The 25,887-nt window shown below is 35.5% G+C and overlaps 2 protein-coding genes across 2 annotated transcripts; both read left to right on the forward strand.

Annotated features, from left to right (window-relative positions):
* The first annotated feature begins 2,331 nt into the window (after positions 1-2,331).
* Positions 2,332-8,871, forward strand: LOC117332853. The gene is made up of 2 exons (XM_033891905.1): positions 2,332-2,386; positions 6,669-8,871. Exon 2 carries the CDS (start codon positions 6,753-6,755, stop codon positions 8,244-8,246), a length of 1,494 nt encoding a protein of 497 aa, XP_033747796.1. The 5' UTR covers positions 2,332-2,386; positions 6,669-6,752; the 3' UTR covers positions 8,247-8,871.
* A 12,793-nt stretch (positions 8,872-21,664) lies between these two features.
* On the forward strand, positions 21,665-25,850 carry LOC117332854 (amiloride-sensitive sodium channel subunit alpha-like). The gene is made up of 4 exons (XM_033891906.1): positions 21,665-22,024; positions 22,872-23,067; positions 25,123-25,159; positions 25,585-25,850. The coding sequence occupies exons 1-4, from the start codon at positions 21,846-21,848 to the stop codon at positions 25,734-25,736; spliced, it is 564 nt and encodes a 187-aa protein (XP_033747797.1). The 5' UTR covers positions 21,665-21,845; the 3' UTR covers positions 25,737-25,850.
* The last annotated feature ends 37 nt before the right edge of the window (positions 25,851-25,887 follow it).

Below are 25,887 nucleotides of genomic sequence, written 5' to 3' on the forward strand. Positions count from 1 at the left end.
TCAATTGTACATTTATAGTATTGTCTAAATAATTTTACCGCCAGTTCTTTTTGCTTCACAGACGTTCGGCTTGTTCAGTCAGAATTAATGGAAGGATGTGAATGTTTATCCCAGCCTTTATTGCGAAATACACGAGCCACACATCCTATATTCATGGTTTTCTTGTCTTTGGCGTAAGACAATATTTATTTTCGGACGCACAAACTTTTGTGTTTCTGTTTCAGTTGTGTTTCCTCAATACAAAGAACATCTGGAGAATTGTCATATAGAAGAGATTTAAATTAAGAATTTTTTTTAGGCCTGAGACCTCCTGCATTCCAATGCATAACAGTGAGGCCGGACTGGTCATTCAGGACTTTATTGAAAGTAAAGGGTTGCTTTGTTGGTTTTTATTTATCTATGTGTCTTTTAATATCTGCCGTACTGTAGTTTACGTTTGCTGTGCCCTGTTCTTGTTAGTGTGTTTGTTTGTTTTGCCCTAGACATAGTGTTTGGCCGTGCGGGTGTTTGTTGTTGTTTGTAGGGGTCTTGTCTGTTTGTTGTGTTTTGTATCGACCCATACCTACCGGTGTCCTTGGTGTTCTTGGTAGAGAGTGTGACTAAAATTGAGAACTATATATATTAACACGTGTCTGATTGGCTGAACATCCATGCATTGGCCGTCAGTTTCGTAAAATATGCTAATCTGGTTTAGACTACCCGTCCAACAGCAACTCTCACCAAATCCACGTTTCATTTGAATTAAATGAACTATTTAAATAAATTCAGTATTGCTTAGTAAAGATAAACATTATACTGAATTGATGTACATGTATGCAAGGTAGGCGTTGATGGTAGAAGACACTTACATGAAAACATGGGACAAACCAGTTTTAGGATAAATTCTAAGCTTATAAACAGACCTATATGATAGAGATATTGTATATATATATGTATATATATATATATATGATATGCTACAGCGCCGACAGTCTATAATTCCACACTTACATACACTTTATAATAAATGTATTTATATTTTGTTGGTGAGTTGGTTGTTTTTTGTTTGTTTGTGGGTAGTTGCTGTATCTGGTCTTTTTTCTCGTTTTTCTTCTCTCTCTGTCTCTGTTTTCCTCAATTGTTCATCCAATCATTATTTGTCATCTTTGCTGGCAAATGGAATCACTCGAATGTTGTCACCGACAGGATTCATGCGATGCTTCAGTGACCAAGAACATTCTATTTTTAAACGGTTAATAATCAAAATACATGTATATGTTGATACGGTTAATAACATTAAATAATTTATGTTATTTAAGCTATATAAGTTGATTATAATTGCTTAAATTTGAACATTGGGTATTGTATTGTTTTAAATCAATCACAATTACTCTTTGTCGGCACTGTAGCATCTTTAATGATGACTTCCAGAATCGCGTATAAAGTATATACCAAATGTGATTAAGATAGGAATCTCTATCATAGGCAAATTAAAAGCAGACAATGTAAGTTTTCTTAGTAGTATTTTGAAATAATTATTGTATTGAATGACCGAATGAAGTTCTAAGCTTACTATCTGTTTTTGTGAATGTTGATCTTATCCTGCCACATTCTATATCACGTTGGAGAATAAGAACATGTGGGTGTACAATATAATAGATACTCATTTTCATAAAAAATAAACATCATAGAAGGTGGTTCGGCACAATTTGATGGCTAAGTACAGTGTTTGGCTTGTGTTTGGAATGGGATGTTCATCTACGTTCAACAAAATATTTTGTTTGTTTAAATAGGCGCGAATGAGTTGTCCAAAAACTTACTACTTTGATTTCGTTTGTATTGTTACTTTTCACAAAGAAAACAATGCTTATTGATTTATTTTTTTTTACAAAATACACTATCTTAAATGAGTGTACTGATGATCTGTGAAAGTTTTACAGTTGAACATCCGAGATGTACATCAAGTGGTAAATACAAAATAACCTTCGACCAAGACTGTTTCCGCGTCTTCCGGCTGACTCAAAATCAAGTACACAAATTCGCAATACCAAACTATTTGCAGAAAAACACACCAACCTTATGAATCATGGTTTTTCCCATCGTTCATAAGTGACAGATTCATTCTTGAAAAGAAATATCCTGTTTAACAATACCACCGGAATCGAATAAATATGAAAAGAGTATGTCAATGAAATACCTAATTAACTTCTTCCTTGTATGTTATCGTCTAAAGATATACTTAATATGCAAATATTCTTATCACCGATTGGTTAATAAGACTGCATACAATAGCTTATATTCTGGGAAAATAATGGATATGACCATATGTGGCAATTTCTGCTTCGTTAAATAGTGTACCGCAAACTTTTAACCAGGACTCCCTAGTACGTTTGCCAAGAATCCGCTGGTAAGTTTTTTGCTTAGATAACCTTGGTTTTTGAGATGCTATACAGACGAATGTAGTACTCGTTAACTGTTATTATACCTTATTCTTATTTTATTTTGTATCAAATATTACGGTTATGCAATATAATAGTATAGTTTATGATGGGTATAGTATGTAGTTAAAGTATGGGGTTAAGGGATAACGTAAGCTTCTGGTTTCTCGAGACCAGGTCTATTTTCCGAGGAAAACTAGACATATTTCCTGTTAAGTTTTATCAAGCACCCGATCGGGGACTTTCAGAAACTCTGTATATTTCATTTTCAAACAGTAATTCACTAATATCTTGGTTCGCAGTGTCCACTGTGTATCATTGTTCTTCAAGTTCTTGAAATCCTACCGATATTAATATTTTCATCATAGCTTCCCATTCTCTTGGTGTAGATGCATTATTTTCTTAATATTAGTGCCAGAAACAATCACAAGTTTGAAGTGTGTATCATTATTTTAAATTTATTTAGTAGGAAAATATGGTTCATCTGTTTATAACATCATAGCAGGAAAACTTAGAACAAAAGAAGCCAAAGCAAAGGTACAGACAAAAAAACACTTTTTTACTATGGATTCTTCAAACATACCATGCAGTTTTAATATTAGGTTGACATGCCATGAAACGGAGAAATGGCGAACTCCATAATTAAGGTGTGTTACTGTTTGGTAATCTATAATTGTATGTGTACAATATAATAATAGAAAATGCTTGCCCATATTTGTTATTCAGGGATAGGCTAAGGTAGTAAAATAATTTTAAGCTAAGAACACATAATAGTATATTTTTTTTCTAGATATAGTAAATGCATTAAATAATCTATGCTGTATATGACAGTCAGAAGAATCTTGAAGTCAAGAAGGTCTGAATCTAAGAGAAATTGATATGATATGTCTAAGAGATATATCGCATATGAAATTAGTCTAAGACATACAGGTTTTACTTTACGGTTCTAAGTGTTAGGCAAAAGTAAATATAAGATTATGGTTACTAAATGAAAACAAACTATGACATTACGATACTTTTACGAGGAAGTTAGTTTCATTTAGACATTGAAAGTCGACAGGCTGCCTGCAAAGTCTATTAAGTCTCAGATACGAACTCCGGCAAAACAAGTAGGTTTTTTTTTCTTTTTTTTTTCTTTTCTTTATTTTCTTCATATTTTTTTCATGCAGCTTGCATCAAAGAATAAATTTAGCGAAAAAGGTAAGCGTCGTCCTGTGTTCCAGTGAATTAAATGATTGTAAAGTTTATGATTTCGCAGCGTAGCGACAGAACCGTATTAATTACGGAAATAAGCGAGATTATTGTATTTCCATTTTCTTTGCATCGACTTAATATAAAATTACCAAATATAATAGAAAGATATAAGCTGAAGTTTCTCACATGATATCTGTAGTTTTATAAAGCACATGTTCGTGACGTCGTCACTAAATATGTTGATGAAAACATTGAAACTAACTTGATGATTTTGAGTGTCGTCACCAACACAGGTCCCGATGAGGGCGCGAAATTTGACTCTGGAAGAAATAAAGCTGTTACAGGTTGAACATAAGGGAAAAAAATATATAAACGGGAATAAAAGCTTTGAATACATATTTTATAAAGTTATTTTCCTATAATTTTCACCGGACAATCATAGGACTATAACTTACGAAATGAAGGCAGTCAAATGCTTAATCATCCCGTGAAGCGACAGAAGGATGATAAATGGCGCTGAATTGCCTGAAAGAGGATATAATCTTCTCCCAGGTTACACACTATAAATTAGTGACGTCACAAATCATCTTGAAAGGTATCGCAACATGTCAAACTTTTGGAGAATTACTCTGTTTCTTGTATATGCCAGGGGTATTGTCATCATAGTGGCCATTTATACAGGTAAAGGGAAGACCAGGAAACAATAACACATGATTGTATTTTTGTCGTGACACCTGCGCAGTGAACTTTAGACCATTTTCGGTAAAAACAAATATTGGGATCATCGACTAACTGCATTTTCATTAAGAAAACAATTACATAACACAATATAGGCGGAATTGTTTCATAAAAATATGCAAATTATGTTCCACCACCAAAAATAAACTAAACTAAAATGTTCCATGTCGTCGGAGGGATAATGGCGATCATGCATATTATACATTTACTGAAATGATCTGAAGGTTTATTTTCATGATTACATGTAACAAGGAAATTGTACACATTGACACAAGATTGACTCAATTAATTCCATATAATATGTACACACTGTACTCTAAGGATAAATAAATGTTTTTAAACCCATCCATCACCCACTCCACCACCCCCACCCACCGCCATAATTAACCTTTCTTCTTCATGCCGGAGAACATGGACGCGGTCTGTACATGGATTCTGAAACAAGTTGATGAAGTGGGTTTTACATATATTTCCATGCCGTTATGGTTCATGAATCAGGATATGCTAATCCTTTTGGAATATCTGGTCTTATTCTCATTGTAATTTCCTATTGTCTCCGTGAAATTCGTCTAGTTTATTTAAAGCTATTTTGATCGATTAAGTATTAACAATATTATTTCATTTACATGTCAGAATTTCCATTTGCCTTGTCTACATAAAAATCGAAAATTTCTAGTACAACACATTCTCTGGGATCATTATCCTGTAATTTGTAGGTACAAACATCATCATTTTGTTACCACAACTAAACGTTTATCTTCATGCACGCAGCGACCTAAAATGCTAATTCAGTAACATTCCCCGAAAGAAATACTAAGTATCTTTCCGGAATTCTCCAAAAAAATGGAATAGCCCCATTTATGTCGCCATCCGTTTCATTGAACATAACACTTAGAATTTTAAGTAGTGTGTCATAAGAAGGAAGAATAAAGTGAAGTGATTATATTAACTGTTAAGTGAGTTTGTTGTCTAATAGTGAATGAAAAAGAAAAACATAATGTGGGTTCATCTCGTGTACTATGTCAAATTACTACGGTACGAGAAAACCCTAAGATAATAAAAGATATTTACATATTAAATGCACCTCGACACAATCGGTAAACATTCATATTTCGAGTAAACAAACAAATTCCTTATTCACTTGTTCAGCATAACAGACTTTAAAAATGCGTCGACATCATGAATGAAGGTTGGCCGCATCAAGCATACGGTAAACCAACTTATTTTCGCGTACGATTCATTTTCACGAATTTTGCTAGTGATTAAAATTCGCGAAATTAAATCGCTGCGAAAAAGCCGGAGACATGAAAACACGAAATTAAGTCACCGCGAAAATATGTGGGTTTACAGTAACAGAGTTATGAAGTTAGTATGCTAACACCTTTTAAGGTTCAACATGTCCACTAGCTGACTTCTCTACATACTTATTTACTTTATTACATTTCCTACTGATCATCATTTCATGGAACAAAATTAGCTTAGAAGCATTTTACAACAAAATTGTCTTCACAACATAATTTCACTCCATGGAACAATAATAACTAAGATGTACGTTAGAACAAAATTTATTTTACAGCCAATCATATTTCCTGCCATGAATTTGTGTTGTTTACGGCAGAACCAATCCTGGTACCAACATATCTCGATTCACATAATTTATTTAGATAACATATCGTGTATAAGCTATTGACTCAGCTTTTGTTAAAATTGATATTGTCTAAACTGGCTATAGCTTCTACCTTTCAAATCAACGCTGACAACTATCTAAACAATACTTTTCCAATTTAAATAACGCTTCAAAAGCGTACGGACAGACGAGACAATCATCCAGTAAAATCAGGAATATCATGAGTGTATATTGTACATGTAATGCCTAGGTTCGGTCTTGATCAAGATTTCATTTCGATGGAGTCGCTTGTAAACACAGTGATATGATAAAACAATATCGAAGCTGATATAATTAAAGCATATACGATATTCATATAACAATTTGTTAATAGGAAATAGAAAGTTCAACCTTTACTCTCTATGTGTTAAATTTACATTCTAAAAATGATTTTACATCTTATATCTTTGAAAAGACATGTTGTTTACTAATCACAATTACACCGAACAATACAATTACATGCCATGCATGATATGACAAGAAAAGTATAATTATTTGATGGATATACAATTCGCAAAAAAAAAAACAAAAAAAAACGGGGAAAGGGGGAGAGGGAGTGAAGGGTGTTTGTGTTAACTTTTGCATAAGAAATCCCAGTCCGTATTAAGAAATCATTAGTAAATTGTTGAAACTTTTCATTTCTCCCTTTACAGGCAGACGATTCGGCTAACAGTTGACGTTGAGGTTCTACAGAATAATTCTGTCATCAAGAGTCCCTCCCAATAAAACGGATAGCCATGGATGATCGCGTTGGCTATTTCACATTATGTGTTCTACTTGCTGTTTGTTTACTAGGAGCGATCTTCAGTCTTGTGTTTGTTCTGAGTCCTTCCGTTGATATAAAATCAAGCAACAACATCTTCAATTATTCCTTCAGTGCATCATTCGCCATTGATGAAATTGAACGAAGTGGAATTGGTACTGAACACACTTATCTGAAAATCGAATGGAATTCGGTTGCGAGGAAAATGCATTTTCAACAAACTGAAGTGTTTTCATCAAATCATGATTTCGATTACGAACTATCTTTGATTATGGCTGATGATAAAGCGACTGTAAGTCTTTCTCATTTGAACGAGTCCCTGGCATTTTGTATCGAAGATTTATCCATATCAAGTTGGTTTACCGCTTTTCAACACCTTGTAACAGATGCCAATTGGCTAGGTGGTTCTAAGTCAGAGGCGTGTCGTGGAAGTATTTGGTTTACGAAACACAGACATGATATAATTGAAATCTGCACTTTCGACGATCAGTTTGAGTATATTATTTTTCAAAAGATCCGCGCCAAGGTAATGTCTTGGACTAAAACTGAACAACAAAATATTCGTATCGACTCAAATGTATTGAACGGCCCATGCAGAAATATCATCCCAATAACATGCAATTTGAAAAATCGCCCGAAGGTCAAACGGGATTCTGGGAGATCGCCGAAAACGTGTTTATTTGTGCATGGCGCTGGTAATTTGGCTTCTGGTAATGATGTCAAATCATATATGCCTGACTATTGGGGAGAAGTAAAGAGCCATACTACAGGCTGTGCTTCACATAAGTTCCTGGTGTATAACAGCAGGGACAACGGCTGGGATAAAGACCAAATACAGCAGCACTTTTGTAATGTTTCTTCAACCAACAGAACCATAAAGAACACAGTGATTTTCTCACATTCTATGGGAAACTTAGTAATCGCAGCCGCCCTGCACCGTAAAAAGTGCACCTTCGACACTAACACAAGTCAGTGGTTCTCCGTACAAGGTCCGTGGACAGGAAGTGTTGTAGCGAATACCCTTTCAGATATATGCAGAAAACCCACATTTTTTCAGAAATTGATTCGTCGTATATTGAGGGGGGAGGGGTACTGTAAGCCTAATGAAGATGCTGAATTCAACGTCTACACGACGCTTAAAACAAGCTACGTATCACCTACCGGTATTCGTTTTGATGATCTGGTGGACGAGGGTAGGAAGTATGTATCCGGCGTGATGTGTGGAACCAGTAGTTGGGGACAGGGTGAGGATTACACAGACAGCGCCGCACTTTGGATACTGCAGAAATATAGCAATCTGGGAAACCCCAATGATGGAATGGTTGCATTCAATAGCTGCAAACTGCAGACGGTTGTACCCTTCAAAACCAAAAGCATCCATGCATATTTCAAAGGCAAATTTAACCACGCAGATGGCACATGTAGGTATGGTGGGTGTCCCTGTAAGTGGTATGAACATATGCATTGAACAATTGTTATTATATGTTTAAGCAGGAAAAAATATACAAAAGAAATGTATACTTTTATATATTGGTGTGAGATGTAGAATATTCTATTTAGGATTTCACAAATATAGAATTACAGGAAAACGAAGATAAGGTTTGCTTCATTTCCACTATTGAATTAGAGGAATCTATAAAAAATGTATTTTTTAATAATCATCGACCGCCAATTTTATGTATGTTCTTTACAAAGTGTAACAATAATATTATACGTAACATTTCTACATTAATCATACCATAGTATTGAATTAGGATATGACAATACAGCAACACTTTTGAAATCCCTATAAAATGTTTTTCTTGTAAATCTACCTTGACAAAATTTTATGAAACTCTATAGCATTCTTTATGCTCATCCTAAATGTTAATGAATATACATACACTGGATATTAAGTAAACGATAAATGAGATTTTCATAGATAAGGAGATTAACTTAATCATCTTTCGACCCACTGGGTCATAGATTTCAATACAGCACCATATGATAGAGCTGTATAAAACACGGTACTATTGATTGTATCACAAAGAAAGTATTAATCGTGATTCATATTGTGGCAACATTTTGAGTACTTGAATGTTTTGGATTGCAAAAAAAAAAAAAAAAAAAAATGTTTTTGTTACATCCGTTATGAAAGGTTATTTATCATCATGGTCATGTTGCTCAATGAATTTAGAAAACCAAATTATAAATCAGTGATCTTTAGACGTCTTTGACATGTACGTGAACATTGCATTAACTTTAGGACATTTGTCTTCGTTTTAAGTCAATGCTTTACCAAATGCTCACTATAACCGTGAAATGTTATAACGTGTAGTGTTTATCGTTCGGGTTACGAATAATTTATCACTATGTCGACATTGTAACGCGGGACGAGCCTCAGCTTGGTTATTCCAGAAATCAACACAAGGTATCTAACAGCAATTTCATATATACAAATTTATTTACATAGAATCACAAAAAAATACCAACTCATTCACTCTCCCAATCACCCTCCCTACTATACTACATTTATTCATATATTACTGAGTCTACAGTCTCTCCACACGACAGGAATGTCGTTCACTTTTCCAAGTGCTTGTGACGATTGGTGTCACGATCAGTTCACCTCGGTAATGTCAATCACGCAAATCATTCCATGTTTCACGGTGAAACAGAACAGGAAAAAAAAACAATAAACAGCATCCGCAGCATCCGGCAAACGGATCACAATAATGGTCCTCTACTGGCGAGGATATGTGCAGTGGATAGCAACCACTTCTCCTTCTGAACCATTAAATGGCCCTATACTTGTCTTCCTGGCAGTTGACCTCAACCTCTGGTCGGCCCTGACACTGCATCACGGAAGGCCCGTTGTCTATTCAGGTTGACCCATATCAACATCTGGCGATCATGTGCCCGTCATGTGAAGCTTTATCAAAATTTAAAAAAAACACACACTAAACATCCATTCTTTCACACTCATAATCAACATATGTTAATAACCTAAAATGTTATCTACAGTTTACCAATACGTATTAAATTATTGTAAACTACCAATAATTATATCCTAAATGTCAATGCAATACTATACAGTGATACAAAATACTAATATCTACGGTGCGTGATGAAATTCTACATAAAACATTACCTAAATAACGAATAAGGAAAACGAGCCTTATACGACGTTCATGAGCTTCCGTAGAATTTTCACCTGCGCGAACTCACACCAGTACACCTGCTCACGACTACCACTCATGGCTTCCATACATAATTAGCATGAACAAAATCACGTTACTGAGTTTAATTATCAGTTTTACAACAGTTAAACTACTAATATGTTAGCTGACATACATACAAAAAATGTATGCAATACATTAATGTATCTATAAACAACGAAAACAAGTATTTTATCAAACTATCACACCTGTATTCGATTACACAAATAGTCACGCATGAATGGCACGCACCGATAACTAGATGGCTTGACATACAATAAATACACAATGAATATGGCAATAAATAACCATATTAAACAAGCAAAAACACAATTTACGAAAGATAGCAAGATTACTTACCCCAATCCGATGTCTGGGCTTCTTCCACAAATTTATCTTGCGCCATAAACACGGCGAACAGGTAACGTTCGTGAGTGAACGAAGTGGTCACCTGGACAGTCCCACATATACTGTACCTGGGTACGCTCACACACATTCTCACGTGACCAATACCATACGAAGACATACATAAACTACAGGCGACCGTGACAGACATTAATAAGGAATCTATGAAAATATTCATTATACATGATACAGACTGGGAATTTACACAATACATAAGTGGATTTCTTATAATGCCTGGCCACATCATTATATTCAAAGTATTGCACCATCAGCCATATTATTATATTGTTACCATCGCTCAAAATTGTACTCAACGGCTTCACTGAAATAAAATTTATTTTTCAGTATCTTTGTGTTTCAATTACTGACACGATTTCAAAGAAAGGAGCAATTTTTTTAAATACGGATAAGGATTAACGCTTCAACAAGTTTATATTTCATTCCGGCAATTCGATATTGATTCTCTTGAACATGATTCTGACAGTATAAGACCGATAATACAAAAAACAATCTTCTTAGACAGCTACGATGGCTGGAAAATGACAAAGAATGCTCACAATAGTATTTTATTATGCACAACAGGATAATATAGAAATAACTTAAAATTAGATAAATCATAGTAATACATTGTATATATCCTGCTTTATCACAGCTGTTTAGCTCTCTGAAAATTGAGCTCAAATTATTATTTGTGGTTATCAGGCCTTAGGATTCAAGTCTGCCATCGGACCTCTTATTCGGAACAAGCAGCATGTAAACAACAGGCTTACTTTGTTAGCTAGGTCAACTTGACCGCACTAGAATGAAGTATATTGTCAAAAGATAGAACCTTTTCGAACGATTAAGTGACTTTTCGATCATAAGTCCCGTGCCCTACCACTTCAGTACCTTGCATCCATCAATCTTTTATATACATTCTGAGATCCCATATCGAATTAATTTCACTAAAATAGGGATATATCACTCAGAGCGAAAGTTACTTGTACGCCATACAATAAAACTTTGAGTCGGCCATGCTTAACGTGTCAGAGTATGTTCTTCCTGTTCCATAGGGGGATGTTGTCGACGAAAATTCATTCAGTGTATCAAGTGGCTTTTCCGTGTGTTTGATATGATGTTACGCATGATTAATACGCATGTGGGTTAATGTTGCGTTCCATTATATTGCTAGTTACCGTATTCATGTAAAATATACATTGTTGTACATTGTTGCAACCTGTACATTCCGATGACGCCACATTGTTTACAGATCCCGCGTTGTGTCTGCACTGCTTGACAAGAAGGCTTCATTCTGTGTGTTTTAGTTTCTTTGTTAGATCTAGTTTTCTTATATTTCAATTGATCAGGTATGGCAATATTTCCCGAGCAAGTGTTAATGTAGGCCTTCGTGCCGGTCACGTGACCACGCGAGAACACGACGACAGACGAAAACATCCCGATAAGGACGTTGGACACCTAACATTAAAATCAGGTCGAGAAAACAAACAGAACTGACGGGGAAATTATTAAATAATGAATTTATTAAAAAACTATTACGATTTTTGTTCTTTTTAATTATAAATGCAACATGAACCCACATGCGTTAAACAGCACACACTACTACTATGACACGGGTCGGGAATAACGCTTAAGTGTCCTGCTGTCCACATTATTCACTCAGCCAGTTAGAGCACCGACCACATAACCTCAGTTGAAAACCCCCGTGTCGGTTTATGTTTCTCGGAAAGGTGATAAACCAGCCAGTCAGTCGTAATGTGGATGTATCTTTGAGCAAGACACTTCACCTTTTCGCTCTGGATGCCGTGCGACGAGCCTCTGGTCTGTTATAGTGAGGTAGTCACTGATCATGAGTACCTACATGGAGCTCCGCTTCAAAATTTCCCTGGCTGTTCACGGGCGATAAAACCAGCAAAACAAAACACATTTGTTTTGTATAATACTTATTTTATTAAAAAGATAGATGCTAAAAATATAAAGGTTTGATATATATGAGGACGCAAACAATTGACTGCTGAAAAAAAGTTGAACAAAAATATATAAAAAGCTATGGAAATTCAATTATTACATTAAGATTAAAAAAGGGAGAGGAATAAACGATTCATATCTTCTGTATACTTCAATAAACTTATTTGTTTTCTGCTTAAATAGAGCGGGTATTTAATGGTATATCGTTAAACATTACATACATTGGTGTGAGTTAGCTGATGAACGTTTGCTTTTATCACTGTTCAAAATAAGTGTTTGTTAAAAAAAACTATAATTTGAAAGTAAGGCACAGCAAGATTTTCTTTGCATATGATCAGAAAGAGTCAACATATGCCAATGTAGTGAGTAAAACACAAACCTGATTGTTCAGAGAATGCAGACGTGTTCATGAAAGCCTTATTATGACTCAAAATTGATAACAAGATGCTATCATTTTAACAGACGTTAATGTCATGGCCTTAGAAATAGCGCAACAACAGTGGAACAACAAATCACGTGGCTGAATTGATATCACATAATGAAGTAGAAAGAGAGGTTTGTCAAATAATTTTTTTTTTCTGTTACCAAAGATTACATGAATCTAAAATTGAAGTGATGTTCGGAAATTCAAATATTTTCGCCAATAGTTCTTAAAGCTTATTTAAAAATCCGCCAGCAGTTTATTGTCATCATCGTCATCACGTGGCAAGCAAAAACAATCTTCATGTTAGTTTCTGTAAATAATGCACTACAAACATGTTTACTCTGTTCAAATAGAAGGATAGAATATAGTGTCAGATTCATCGGACATTCACCAGTCGCTGTAGTCACATGCTATCATGCATAATAAAAATATAAAATATTTGAAAAAAAAAGTTTTGTAATCAAACTGTGCCTTGGATTGATAATACTGTAATTAATATAACACTGTATAGAAAAGAATAGCGTCGTTGAATTAATCGGTGTTATGATAAACAGATTGATGAATTTATCTAAGTCCCGTTGAAGGTTTGAAAATAATGGATGTAATGATGATCATGTATTCCCTTTTACAAATCTGAATATCAAATTATTTGTATGGGGATATACCATGGAATGAAAATGTGTAGAAAGAAGTGTTCATATATAAAGACATAAAGAGCACAGTCTACTTACAATGACTGAATGGATAATATACAATCAAAACAATAAACACATTAAGTGGTATACTATTATCTCTATCATACAGTGCAACTACATCAAAACACGATACTGACAAAACAATGACGACAATAGAACACGTGCTTTATGTAAATAAGCGTGAGCATTGGGGGTCTTTTAAGCTAGATACATCGCTTTTAAGTTTCATGAAAAGCAAACAACAAAACATTAGACGTCACCCAAGGAAACTAACCTGTCTGTGAAACACATAGTTCTTCTCGCATACAAATCACCGGTCTAGAATCATTTGCAAAGTGAAATATTTTCATGAGATCTGTAAGCTTATTCATTTTATTTAAGGTTAATGAAACAGATACTGATATGGCGATTACACTTTCCAAAATAATGTTTTTTATGAGATTTATCTCGTCGTTGTGTTAAGCGGTTAAACGTTTTAAGTTGTAGATTCCTCCATATCGTGCTACTGTCATTAGTGCAACTGGTATACAATGATTTGACCTTTATATCATAAGGATGATGAATATGAAGCAATAACTACATCTATACAAACACAATAAAATGTAAGCATGGTAGACATCAGAAGCAGAGCTGTGGATAATAATATATCTAACAAGAGGCCAAGGGCCACGTAGTTCTCTGGGCATGGTATTATTATCCTATTTATTGTTGTCAATTTTCTTGCATTTGGTAATTGTTAATTGTTTGTCAGAACCAACATCTAAACTGTAAACAATCTTTTACAGTGCATCTCTTACGACTTTCTCAGCTAAAAATTTTAATTTTCCGCTCAGTCGGCAACCGTAAATCAACAATCAACCGACCATCAATCAATCAATCTGTAACCGATTAAATTTTATCATCAATCGAAAATCGATAACTGAAGAAAATTAATAATTGATCAACAACGAATGATCTGCTTGAGCAATTGAACAATGAAGGTTATCATGATGTATCACAGTATCATACATATCTAAACAAGAGTCATATAACCTCGTCTGAATAATGTTAATGTTCTCAATATTTGTACGTTATAAACTATAGTTATAGTGGACACTTTGAGTATATGTATGCTTACATTTGAGGAAATTAAAATTATCAAAAATGCGTTCATATTTACTACTTTTATAGAAAAGAATCAGATAGCGAGGAACAACAGTCAAAACGACCTATATTTGAGCCGGCGCACTGCGTACGCTCCTAATTGTGGTTGATAACGCGTACGGTCATGTATGCATGTGTAGTGTTAGCTGCGGTGTATATATACATGTACATACACTGGTATACATATGCTTTGTTACTAAAATAGACATTAAAATTAAATTAAATTAAAATTGAATTTCAGCTGATATGGAGAATCTTACCAGAATGGTATCTCACCAACTCGGAATCTGACCAGAATGGTATCTCACCAACTCGGTAATCTTACCAGAATGGTATCTCACCAACTCGGAATCTTACCAGAATGGTATATCACCAACTCGGAATCTTACCAGAATGATATCTCACCAACTCAGAATCGCATCAGAATGATATCTCATCAACTCGGAATCGTACCAGAATGGTATCTCACCAACTCGGAATCTTACCAGAATGGTATCTCACCAACTCAGAATCTTACCAGAATGATATCTCACCAACTCGGAATCTTACCAGAATGATATCTCACCAACTCGGAATCTTACCAGAATGATATCTCACCAACTCGGAATCTTACCAGAATGGTATCTCACCAACTCGGAATCGTATCAGAATGATATCTCACCAACTACAGAATCTTACCAGAATGGTATCTCACCAACTCAGAATCGTATCAGAATGGTATCTCACCAACTCGGAATCTTACCAGAATGATATCTCACCAACTCGGAATCTTACCAGAATGGTATCTCACCAACTCGGAATCGTATCAGAATGATATCTCACCAACACAGAATCTTACCAGAATGGTATCTCACCAACTCAGAATCGTATCAGAATGGTATCTCACCAACTCGGAATCGTACCAGAATGATATCTCACCAACTCGGAATCGTACCAGAATGATATCTCACCAACTCGGAATCTTACCAGAATGGTATCTCACCAACTCGGAATCGTATCAGAATGATATCTCACCAACACAGAATCTTACCAGAATGGTATCTCACCAACTCAGAATCGTATCAGAATGGTATCTCACCAACTCGGAATCTTACCAGAATGATATCTCACCAACTCGGAATCTTACCAGAATGGTATCTCACCAACTCGGAATCGTACCAGAATGATATCTCACCAACTCGGAATCTTACCAGAATGATATCTCACCAACTCGGAATCTTACCAGAATGATATCTCACCAACTCGGAATCTTACCAGAATGGTATCTCACCAACTCGGAATCTTACCAGAATGGTATCTCACCAACTCGGAATCGTATCAGAATGATATCTCACCAACACAGAATCTTACCAGAATGGTATCTCACCAACTCAGAATCGTATCAGAATGGTATCTCACCAACTCAGAATCTTACCAGAATGGTATATCACCAACTCGGAATCTTACCAGAATGATATCTCACCAACTCAGAATCGCATCAGAATGATATCTCACCAACTCGGAATCTTACCAGAATGATATCTCACCAACTCAGAATCGCATCAGAATGATATCTCACCAACTCGGAATCTTACCAGAATGGTATCTCACCAACTCAGAATCGTATCAGAATGGTATCTCACCAACTCGGAATCTTACCAGAATGATATCTCACCAACTCGGAATCTTACCAGAATGGTATCTCACCAACTCGGAATCGTACCAGAATGATATCTCACCAACTCGGAATCTTACCAGAATGATATCTCACCAACTCGGAATCTTACCAGAATGGTATCTCACCAACTCAGAATCGCATCAGAATGGTATCTCACCAACTCGGAATCTTACCAGAATGATATCTCACCAACTCAGAATCTTACCAGAATGGTATCTCACCAACTCGGAATCTTACCAGAATGGTATCTCACCAACTCGGAATCTTACCAGAATGGTATCTCACCAACTCGGAATCTTACCAGAATGGTATCTCACCAACTCAGAATCTTACCAGAATGGTATCTCACCAACTCGGAATCTTACCAGAATGGTATCTCACCAACTCGGAATCTTACCAGAATGGTATCTCACCAACTCAGAATCTTACCAGAATGGTATCTCACCAACTCAGAATCGTATCAGAATGGTATCTCACCAACTCGGAATCTTACCAGAATGATATCTCACCAACTCAGAATCTTACCAGAATGGTATCTCACCAACTCAGAATCTTACCAGAATGGTATCTCACCAACTCAGAATCTTACCAGAATGGTATCTCACCAACTCAGAATCGTATCAGAATGGTATCTCACCAACTCGGAATCTTACCAGAATGGTATCTCACCAACTCGGAATCTTACCAGAATGGTATCTCACCAACTCGGAATCTTATCAGAATGGTATCTCACCAACTCGGAATCTTACCAGAATGGTATCTCACCAACTCGGAATCTTACCAGAATGGTATCTCACCAACTCGGAATCTTACCAGAATGGTATCTCACCAACTCGGAATCTTACCAGAATGGTATCTCACCAACTCGGAATCGTATCAGAATGGTATCTCACCAACTCGGAATCTTATCAGAATGGTATCTCACCAACTCGGAATCTTACCAGAATGGTATCTCACCAACTCGGAATCTTACCAGAATGGTATCTCACCAACTCGGAATCTTATCAGAATGGTATCTCACCAACTCGGAATCGTATCAGAATGGTATCTCACCAACTCGGAATCGTATCAGAATGGTATCTCACCAACTCGGAATCTTACCAGAATGGTATCTCACCAACTCGGAATCTTATCAGAATGGTATCTCACCAACTCGGAATCTTACCAGAATGGTATCTCACCAACTCGGAATCTTACCAGAATGGTATCTCACCAACTCAGAATCGTATCAGAATGGTATCTCACCAACTCGGAATCTTACCAGAATGATATCTCACCAACTCGGAATCTTACCAGAATGGTATCTCACCAACTCGGAATCTTACCAGAATGGTATCTCACCAACTCAGAATCGTACCAGAATGGTATCTCACCAACTCAGAATCGTATCAGAATGGTATCTCACCAACTCGGAATCTTACCAGAATGGTATCTCACCAACTCAGAATCTTACCAGAATGGTATCTCACCAACTCGGAATCTTACCAGAATGGTATCTCACCAACTCGGAATCTTACCAGAATGGTATCTCACCAACTCGGAATCGTATCAGAATGGTATCTCACCAACTCAGAATCGTATCAGAATGGTATCTCACCAACTCAGAATCTTACCAGAATGGTATCTCACCAACTCAGAATCGTATCAGAATGGTATCTCACCAACTCGGAATCTTACCAGAATGATATCTCACCAACTCGGAATCCTCCCAGTTTTGCAGTTTCTATTACATATATTCACAAACATATAATAGGAACATACTAGACAATGGTGTTTTTTCTTCTTGAAATAAACAGTTATTCAAGAGGTGTTAGCGTTATCGTGGTTACGGTTGATGTATAATACATTTGACTTACCAGATCGGCGGCCTTTTCACCCCCTAAAATGACGATTGTGTCACATTGGTAGTCCAACACCAGGGTCCAAAGGTCGGTCCTTGTGTCAGGTAGGGGGAATGAGTAACTATATACCCCTGTCTACCTGTGTAAGATTTAAACTTGCCAATATCATTTTACATATGAAACGAAAATGATTACAACGGTTTTAATGTATTTCGAAAGCAAAGCAATCATCTATAAGTGGCATCAAGTCAACATATGAAGAGATGTTTATTGAACACACTGTGATTATCGTTGTTCAATGGATAGATTGTGTGAGTATATATCATGTTGTAGCAAGAATGACATACTTGTGTTATTATAGCAACGATGCAGTCATTTCCGTTGTGGGGGCGGGGGCGGGTAGGTTTTAGCGATGCTCTGAATCTATCCACTGAAAGTATAGGTAATCATATTAAGCAACCGTATCAAATGAAATGTTTAAACATACATTTGCTATCTTTCCTAAATGGAAACAAATCTTCTGACATTAGCAACAGGGCAAATGATTCCGTTAAAATTATGGTTGCACGGTCAAACTCCAAATATAATGCATTGACACACTGGAATAATTCTGCCAGACTGTTATGCAGAGCCAAATATTGTTCCTGATATATATTTATTGCTTTGAAAGACTTTGAAATATATAACATATATAAGAAAAGGGAATCTGTCCTTGCAAAGTTATATGTATCGAAAACGGATTAAAATTCAAAATTATTTGTGAATAAAAATGTTATGAATTATTACCAACATACCTATGTGACGTCAGTAGTGTGATGTCTTCTTGGTCATCATTTTTTTCCATTTTAATTTGATTTTCAGTGAAGGGAGGAAAAGGCCTGAATCATGTGAAGACAAGATAGTTAAGGATCGAGATTGGACATTGAATGCATTATATAGTAAGTAAATTGCAAGCCTGACCGTCCTCTCAATAACAAGAACATTTCTTAACTAACTCTAGAGAATACAGGTAGGTCCTTTGTTTATGTTAGTAAAACTATTATTGATTCTACCTTTCGGAACACATAATCTTATTCTTCTTGTACTTTTTCAAGGGTCGCCATGTAAATCTAGATTTTCGTTCATATTTTGTCCAATGCTGGTATTCACTACATATTCGGTCACTGTGCAACAGTGGTGTCTGCCATGTAAACAAACATGGCTGCGAGTCACTATCGATTAAAAAATCAATTTATAAAGAAAGCTTATCTTCAGAAATCACTTGTCAGAGCAGTACCTCGATAACAAACGCTTTGGATATTTTGCAAATGATTTTTCATAGAAACCATACTTTTTTTTCAATTTTATTGATTCTTTGCCTATAATGGCCGCGTCAGATTTTAAAACGACGCATTATAGTTATCAATGCGCGATTTATGGCATTTCCCCCAACAAACAAAAAACCATGTGGAATTATTGGAACATTTGCTTTAATTGAAAATAAAAACTTAAAATTTATACTCTAACATTCTGTTAGCGTGTTGTTCATGACAAAACGAAGCCATACATCAATTTCAATATCTAAATGGATACATATACAGATACAGATAGCGTAAACCTTACTCATAGGACCCGGGTTACTTGCTTAGCAACAGTCAGACTAACAACGTGTGCTGGATTTTACAGAAAATAAATATATCTTCTGTGTGACTACCACTAAATTTACTTAATTTAATTTGGGAGCCTACACAAATATTCTAGCCGATAAACAAACAAGTTAAGAAATAAAAATGTACTATACGAACCAACGTTAATGATTGATTATCATCGTCATATTAAAATCAATGGGGGAATATAAGTATTTACCATGTTAGTCATCAAAGGTGTTTACGCCTTCTACTGACAGATAATATCCTCGTATTGCTCTTGCGTATCTTGAATTAATTAAGTTATCAATTATTTGTATTTCACGATTTTATTATTAGAATGGATTATTGACTGGTTGTTATTACAAGACGCAAGTCCCATGCTGCCACGTGCATCAACAAACGTGGGAGAAGACAATGGCGGCATGAACGTTATCAACACGACTTTCCCCATTTCTATTATTTCCATTATGACTCCAAAGCTAAATATACGTATACATCGACACCGTTTGAATGAACATAGTTTTTATGTTATGCAGGCACGCGCACGTACAAAGGCCATGCTTTATCTGAGTCTGATGAATGTGACAGATCATAGCCATAGACGCGTGACGCTTAAAATCCAATACTAGATGTGATATACGTGCTATACACATAGTTACTGTTAATTTACGTTTTTAGCGGTAAACCTATTTTAGCGTGCTGAAGCTCTGCGCTAAATTATAATTACGTTTATTATGCGTTCTATACAAATATATATATATATATATATATACAGCAATTAATAAAAGTGTGCTTTTTCACAATTTGGCTAAAATATTGAAATTTTGCGATGCGCTAAAATTGAAAACCGCCAAAATCTGTACGTTTGCAGTAATGTATAACATAAAGAGAGTGTTTCATTGGCATTAGCAATTTATACAAGTTACCATGAAATGCCGAATCATCAATTTAATTTCGGGACAAGCTTCTTGTTGATCCTTCCAGATCTTGTCAGTGATACTCGGAAACAAAAATGTGGAAATCTAGATAGAGAGTACGGACAATAAAAATGGACTTAATTTAATAAATTGTAACTACAGTCTGACATCTTGTAAGATAAGGGCTCTCCCAATCGCCTTATCTCTTGTCTGAGCCCTGTGATAGTATACATCTTAACATATCATATTCCGTCTTAAGAAATATATTAATCATCTCTTGTTTTATAAAAGACTAATCCCAGTTACATATGTACATGCATTTTTAATGAAATGTAATTGTGAAACGAAAGTAATGAACATTGCATTGCATTGGATATGGAAGTACAGTCGCGTATATGATAATTTAAGATAGGGACTTCCCCAATCGCCTGCTGTCTGGTATATGTCTGAAAATACCATAACCTAAGGTGGGATCCCAGATCTCATGTTCTCATGTCTGTGTCTCAGCAATGTGTGATAATTTTGGCAAGAACATAAAATGCATATGTGTGTTCTGAACCACGGCCAATATATAAAGGAACCACTTCAATGTTCAAAGTCTAATTATTAATATCAATATAAATATCAACATAATTGCTAAGTGTATCTATACAGCAAATGCTACTGTTTTTAATTACTGAATACTGTGACAAACACCTATAATATTATTCCCCCAAAGCTACAGATTGCATTTATATTGCATGATATGAATTTAATCACAGATGTACATGAATGTAAAATGTCCCTAGTGAAAAAAATAACACCGCGATTCTATTTGTAATGCATTTTACTATTGGCAATTATTATGCCATCATTGATCAGATATTAGCATGGAACGATAATTACATTGAATTTCAGTGTAGAATAACAAGTTCATTAATAATGCATTTTTGTCCTATCAATGTTTTTTCTCTTCAGTAACTTTACATCATTCTGTCGGTGTTTGTCTGTCTACTCCGTATTTACAGTATTTACTCTGCGCTGACGAAATACATGCGGAACTAATGTTTGACGGGAGTACAGAGGAATAACTGCACACAAATTGTAATTCTGATGAGATAGCCATATTGCCATCTTCGTCAAAACCTCCATCACCAAAAGATACGGACAAATTTAGTCTTTTCTCATTTAGTAAAATATCGAATATTCATCCAAGATGGCTCCGGGAGCGCGTGATACTCTCCGAAACTTCATGAGCTACACTTCTATCCACGGACTTGGCCGACTGTCCGAGTCCCGTTTTTGGATACAGAAAGCATTCTGGTTTTGTATGTGTCTGGCATCTTTTATTGTATGCTTCTACCAAATATCGGAACTATCAGCACAGTATAAAAAGTAAGTCGACTTCTTTAAATGATGCAATTTCATGGTTTGGTTGTTTTTGCTAATATTACTTTCAGACTCAAAAATGACGTTCCTAATAATTAATAGACTATAATCTGTGTTGGCAAAGGGAACTAATATTTATGGCGGGGTTGACATAATAAGAAACATGTTTTATTTATAGACTTATGTTGCATGTCAGTTGGTAACTGTGTCGTTGTTATTTTTGGAATCTTTGTGAAAGTTCGATGAAATACTTATCTGAGGATGTCCTTGCAGACAAAGAGTCTTAATGTTTTGTAGAGTTTTGGCAAAGTCGTAAATCTGAGTTGAACAATATATGCGTCCAGTCCCTTTGCTTTAATTCAATAAGCGTGTTGAAACTGTGCTTTTGATACACGCAATCATACAAGTAGAGGACACTTTAAAATAAGAAAAAGATAAATAGTTGACGAATAAGAACTATAGCAAGCAGCTGTTCTTCAGTAGTTTAATTGTGATTCTAGAGGCCAAAGACTGGGGTGAAATAACCGTCATTTACGGAATTTGTTTGTAAATGAACGCTGTTGGTGTGGGAATGCTTTCTTCTTTTAACACTCGTGAACGTACATTTTGTATACATGTATATACTCAATAAATATCAAGGATAGGTTAGGCGAAAGTAATGTACTCACTACCTCGGCCCCAATGCTTTTCTGTATTTGTATATCCCCTTTGTCATATTTAGTCTTCCCATGGTGTTCATTCTTGATTTCGATATTTTTAGCTCCCTACGTTACTAGCAATTACATAAATAACAATGAATACTAATCGGTAATCTTTCTCGCCTGGAGCTGAATTTTATATTTTATGTTTTCAGCATACCTTTGAATACAAAAGTTAGAATAGTTCACGAGAACCAAATGTTTCCAACTGTGACCTTCTGTGATCTCAATCCACTACTTTACTCAGAGGTAAAGAAATGGTCGCATTTGTTTGAAATCATTGAACAACTATCATATTATTGGAATATCAGCCTGACGGAGTTCCAGAAGCCTGGTGGTGTAGATAGTCCGGTACGTATCATCCTGTGTAACGATTCTAGCCATTAAAAACGATACCAGTGGACTTTATTATAATAATCGGACATTTATAGCATGATGATGCATAGTGAATTTCTGTAAAATCAACAATTTCAACATCTGACCTTTTGGCCTTGTATTATTTCATAAAGGATATATATTCAGTAATAATTATTTGAATTTCCAAGACAATTTTAGCAATAGCATACGTCATCTTTATAAACAAATATTATAGAAAAAGAAGTGGTCATATGAGGCCTAATTTTCGATTTGCACTCACTGGTCCCACAGTGAATAGGTCAAGTTCTTACACAGACAAGGTATTCGAACCATGTAAGTATACCACATGTACACTTTTTTCGTACCCCCTTTAAATGCCTTTAGACAATGTTAAAGCATTTTTTTTTATTAATGACGTTTTGAGTGAAAATCTTATATAACAAGAAAGTATATCAGATCAAAGCAGATTACCAGAACTAGAATTGAAACGTTTTTGTCGAAAGTTGTTTTAAAGATGTCGGTGAATTCATCTACAAAGTTTAGCCTTTATACCTTTTGACTGCGTGATTTCATTGGGAATCGCTCTAGTTTCCTGTGCGTATGGACTCAAGCGTATTTGATAACCCTTGATATGTCTTGTGGTCCCGTTGTCACAAACACAGTCCTTATTTTGAAAAAAACAAACTGGACTGAAATGGATAAGGATTTTCATGCGGTTGTCAATGATGAAGACGTGGACGCTCATCTTTCCGGAAAACCTAGTTTCATTCTCCTTCTGCTGTTATTCCTTACAATTATATAATACCACGTGGTAACATGCAATTTATTCATTTATTTTCTGATTGCAATTTATCGCTTGTGCTTAAGATTGTGCTGACCCTTTGAGCTAGAATTACGATTGTGCTGACCCTGTGGGTTAAGATTACGATAATGTTGACCATTTGTGCTAGAAATACGATTGTGTTGACCCTTTCGGTCAGAATTACGATTATGTTGACCCTTTCAGCTAGAATTATGATTGCATTAATCCTTTTGATTAGAATTACAATTGTGTTGACCGTTAAAGTTAGAATAACGATAACTGTTGATCCATTGAGCTAGAATTACGTTTGCGTCGAACCTTTGGATTAGAATTACGATTGTACTGACCGTTTGAGTTAGAATTACGATTGTGTTGACTCTTTGAGCTATAACCTACGATTGCGTTGACCCTCTGAGCTAGAATTAATATTGTGTTGACCCTCTGAGCTAGAATTACGATTGTGTTGACCCTCTGAGTTAGAATTACGACTGTGTTGACCCTCTGAGCTAGAATTACGACTGTGTTGACCCTCTGAGCTAGAATTACGATTGTGTTGACCCATCGGGTAAGAATGACAACTGTGTTATTCTTTGAGCTAGAATTACGATTGTGTTGACCCTTTGGGTCAGAATTACGATTGCGGTGCCCTTTGAGCTAAAATTTCGATTTTGCTGACCCTTTGACCTAGAATGACGACTGTGTGGAACTTTGAGTTAGAGTTACGATTGTGTTTACCCTTTGAGCTAGAACTACGACTGTGTTGACCCTTTGAGCTAGAATTACGACTGTGTTGACCCTCTGAGCTAGAATTACGATTGTGTTGACCCTTCGAGTAAGAATGACAACTGTGCTATTCTTTGAGCTAGAATTACGATTGTGTTGACCCTTTGGGTCAGAATTACGATTGCGGTGCCCTTTGAGCTAAAATTTCGATTTTGCTGACCCTTTGAGCTAGAATGACGACTGTGTGGAACTTTGAGTTAGAGTTACGATTGTGTTGACCCTTTGAGCTAGAATTACGACTGTGTTGGCCCTTTTGAGCTAGAATGACGACTGTGTCGAACTTGGAGTTAGAGTTACGATTGTGTTGACCCTTTGAGCTAGAAATACGATTGTGTTGACCCTGTGAGTTAGAATGACGATTGTTTTGGCCCTTTGAGTTAGAACAATTGTTACGATTGTTTCGACTCGTTGGTATCCTCTTGTTGCTTTTGTATTTATTTAACATATATATGTTTATTTCTCAGATCCCAAATTACACTTACTCATCGACCTTGAACATAGGTGAGTACAGTTTTATATAAGTTTTTACATATTGCGTAAAAGGTATTTGTATAATATAACGATATTAGCGATCGTTGTAGTAGGTAAATATGTTATCAATATATACCCTTGTATATTCTAATAAAACATACATGTATATTTAATAATAATCATGATTCATGTTCTATGATCAATATTGATTTGCAAATTCTTTGATACTACTGCATGTGTATAATATATACTGTACGCTATCATATTTCATATTAACGTCGCCCTACCATATAGTTTTCTTTTGTAAACAGTTTGTAATAAACAAAAATATGTATTGACCGTTTTTCCATAAAAGCCTTTATATATATATATCAAAAACATGAGGAAATGGTGTATTTGATCAAGTATATTGAAGGTGAATTTCGATTTTGTGTATTTACCATTTATATTTTAAGGTGCATTTCGAGACCCACATGAAGCTGGAAGGACATTGTTTTCTCTGCGAATGATAGATCTTTCTGATGACCAATTATTACAGATGTCATCATACTTTGACGAACTTGTGCTGGACTGCAAATTTCATGGTAACTCATGTAGTATGGAGTAAGTTTCAATAGGTCGATGGGCGTACTGTTCTAGTGTTAGTATACCATAGAAAATACAGAAAAAACGTTTAGTAATGTTGTTTGTGTATTATTACTGTATCGAAATACTTATTTTGTGTCTGTGTGTGTGGGTTTTTTTTTTTTTTTTTTTGT

The sequence above is a fragment of the Pecten maximus genome, chromosome 8 (genome assembly GCF_902652985.1).
Source record: "Pecten maximus chromosome 8, xPecMax1.1, whole genome shotgun sequence".
Lineage (NCBI taxonomy): Eukaryota > Metazoa > Mollusca > Bivalvia > Pectinida > Pectinidae > Pecten > Pecten maximus.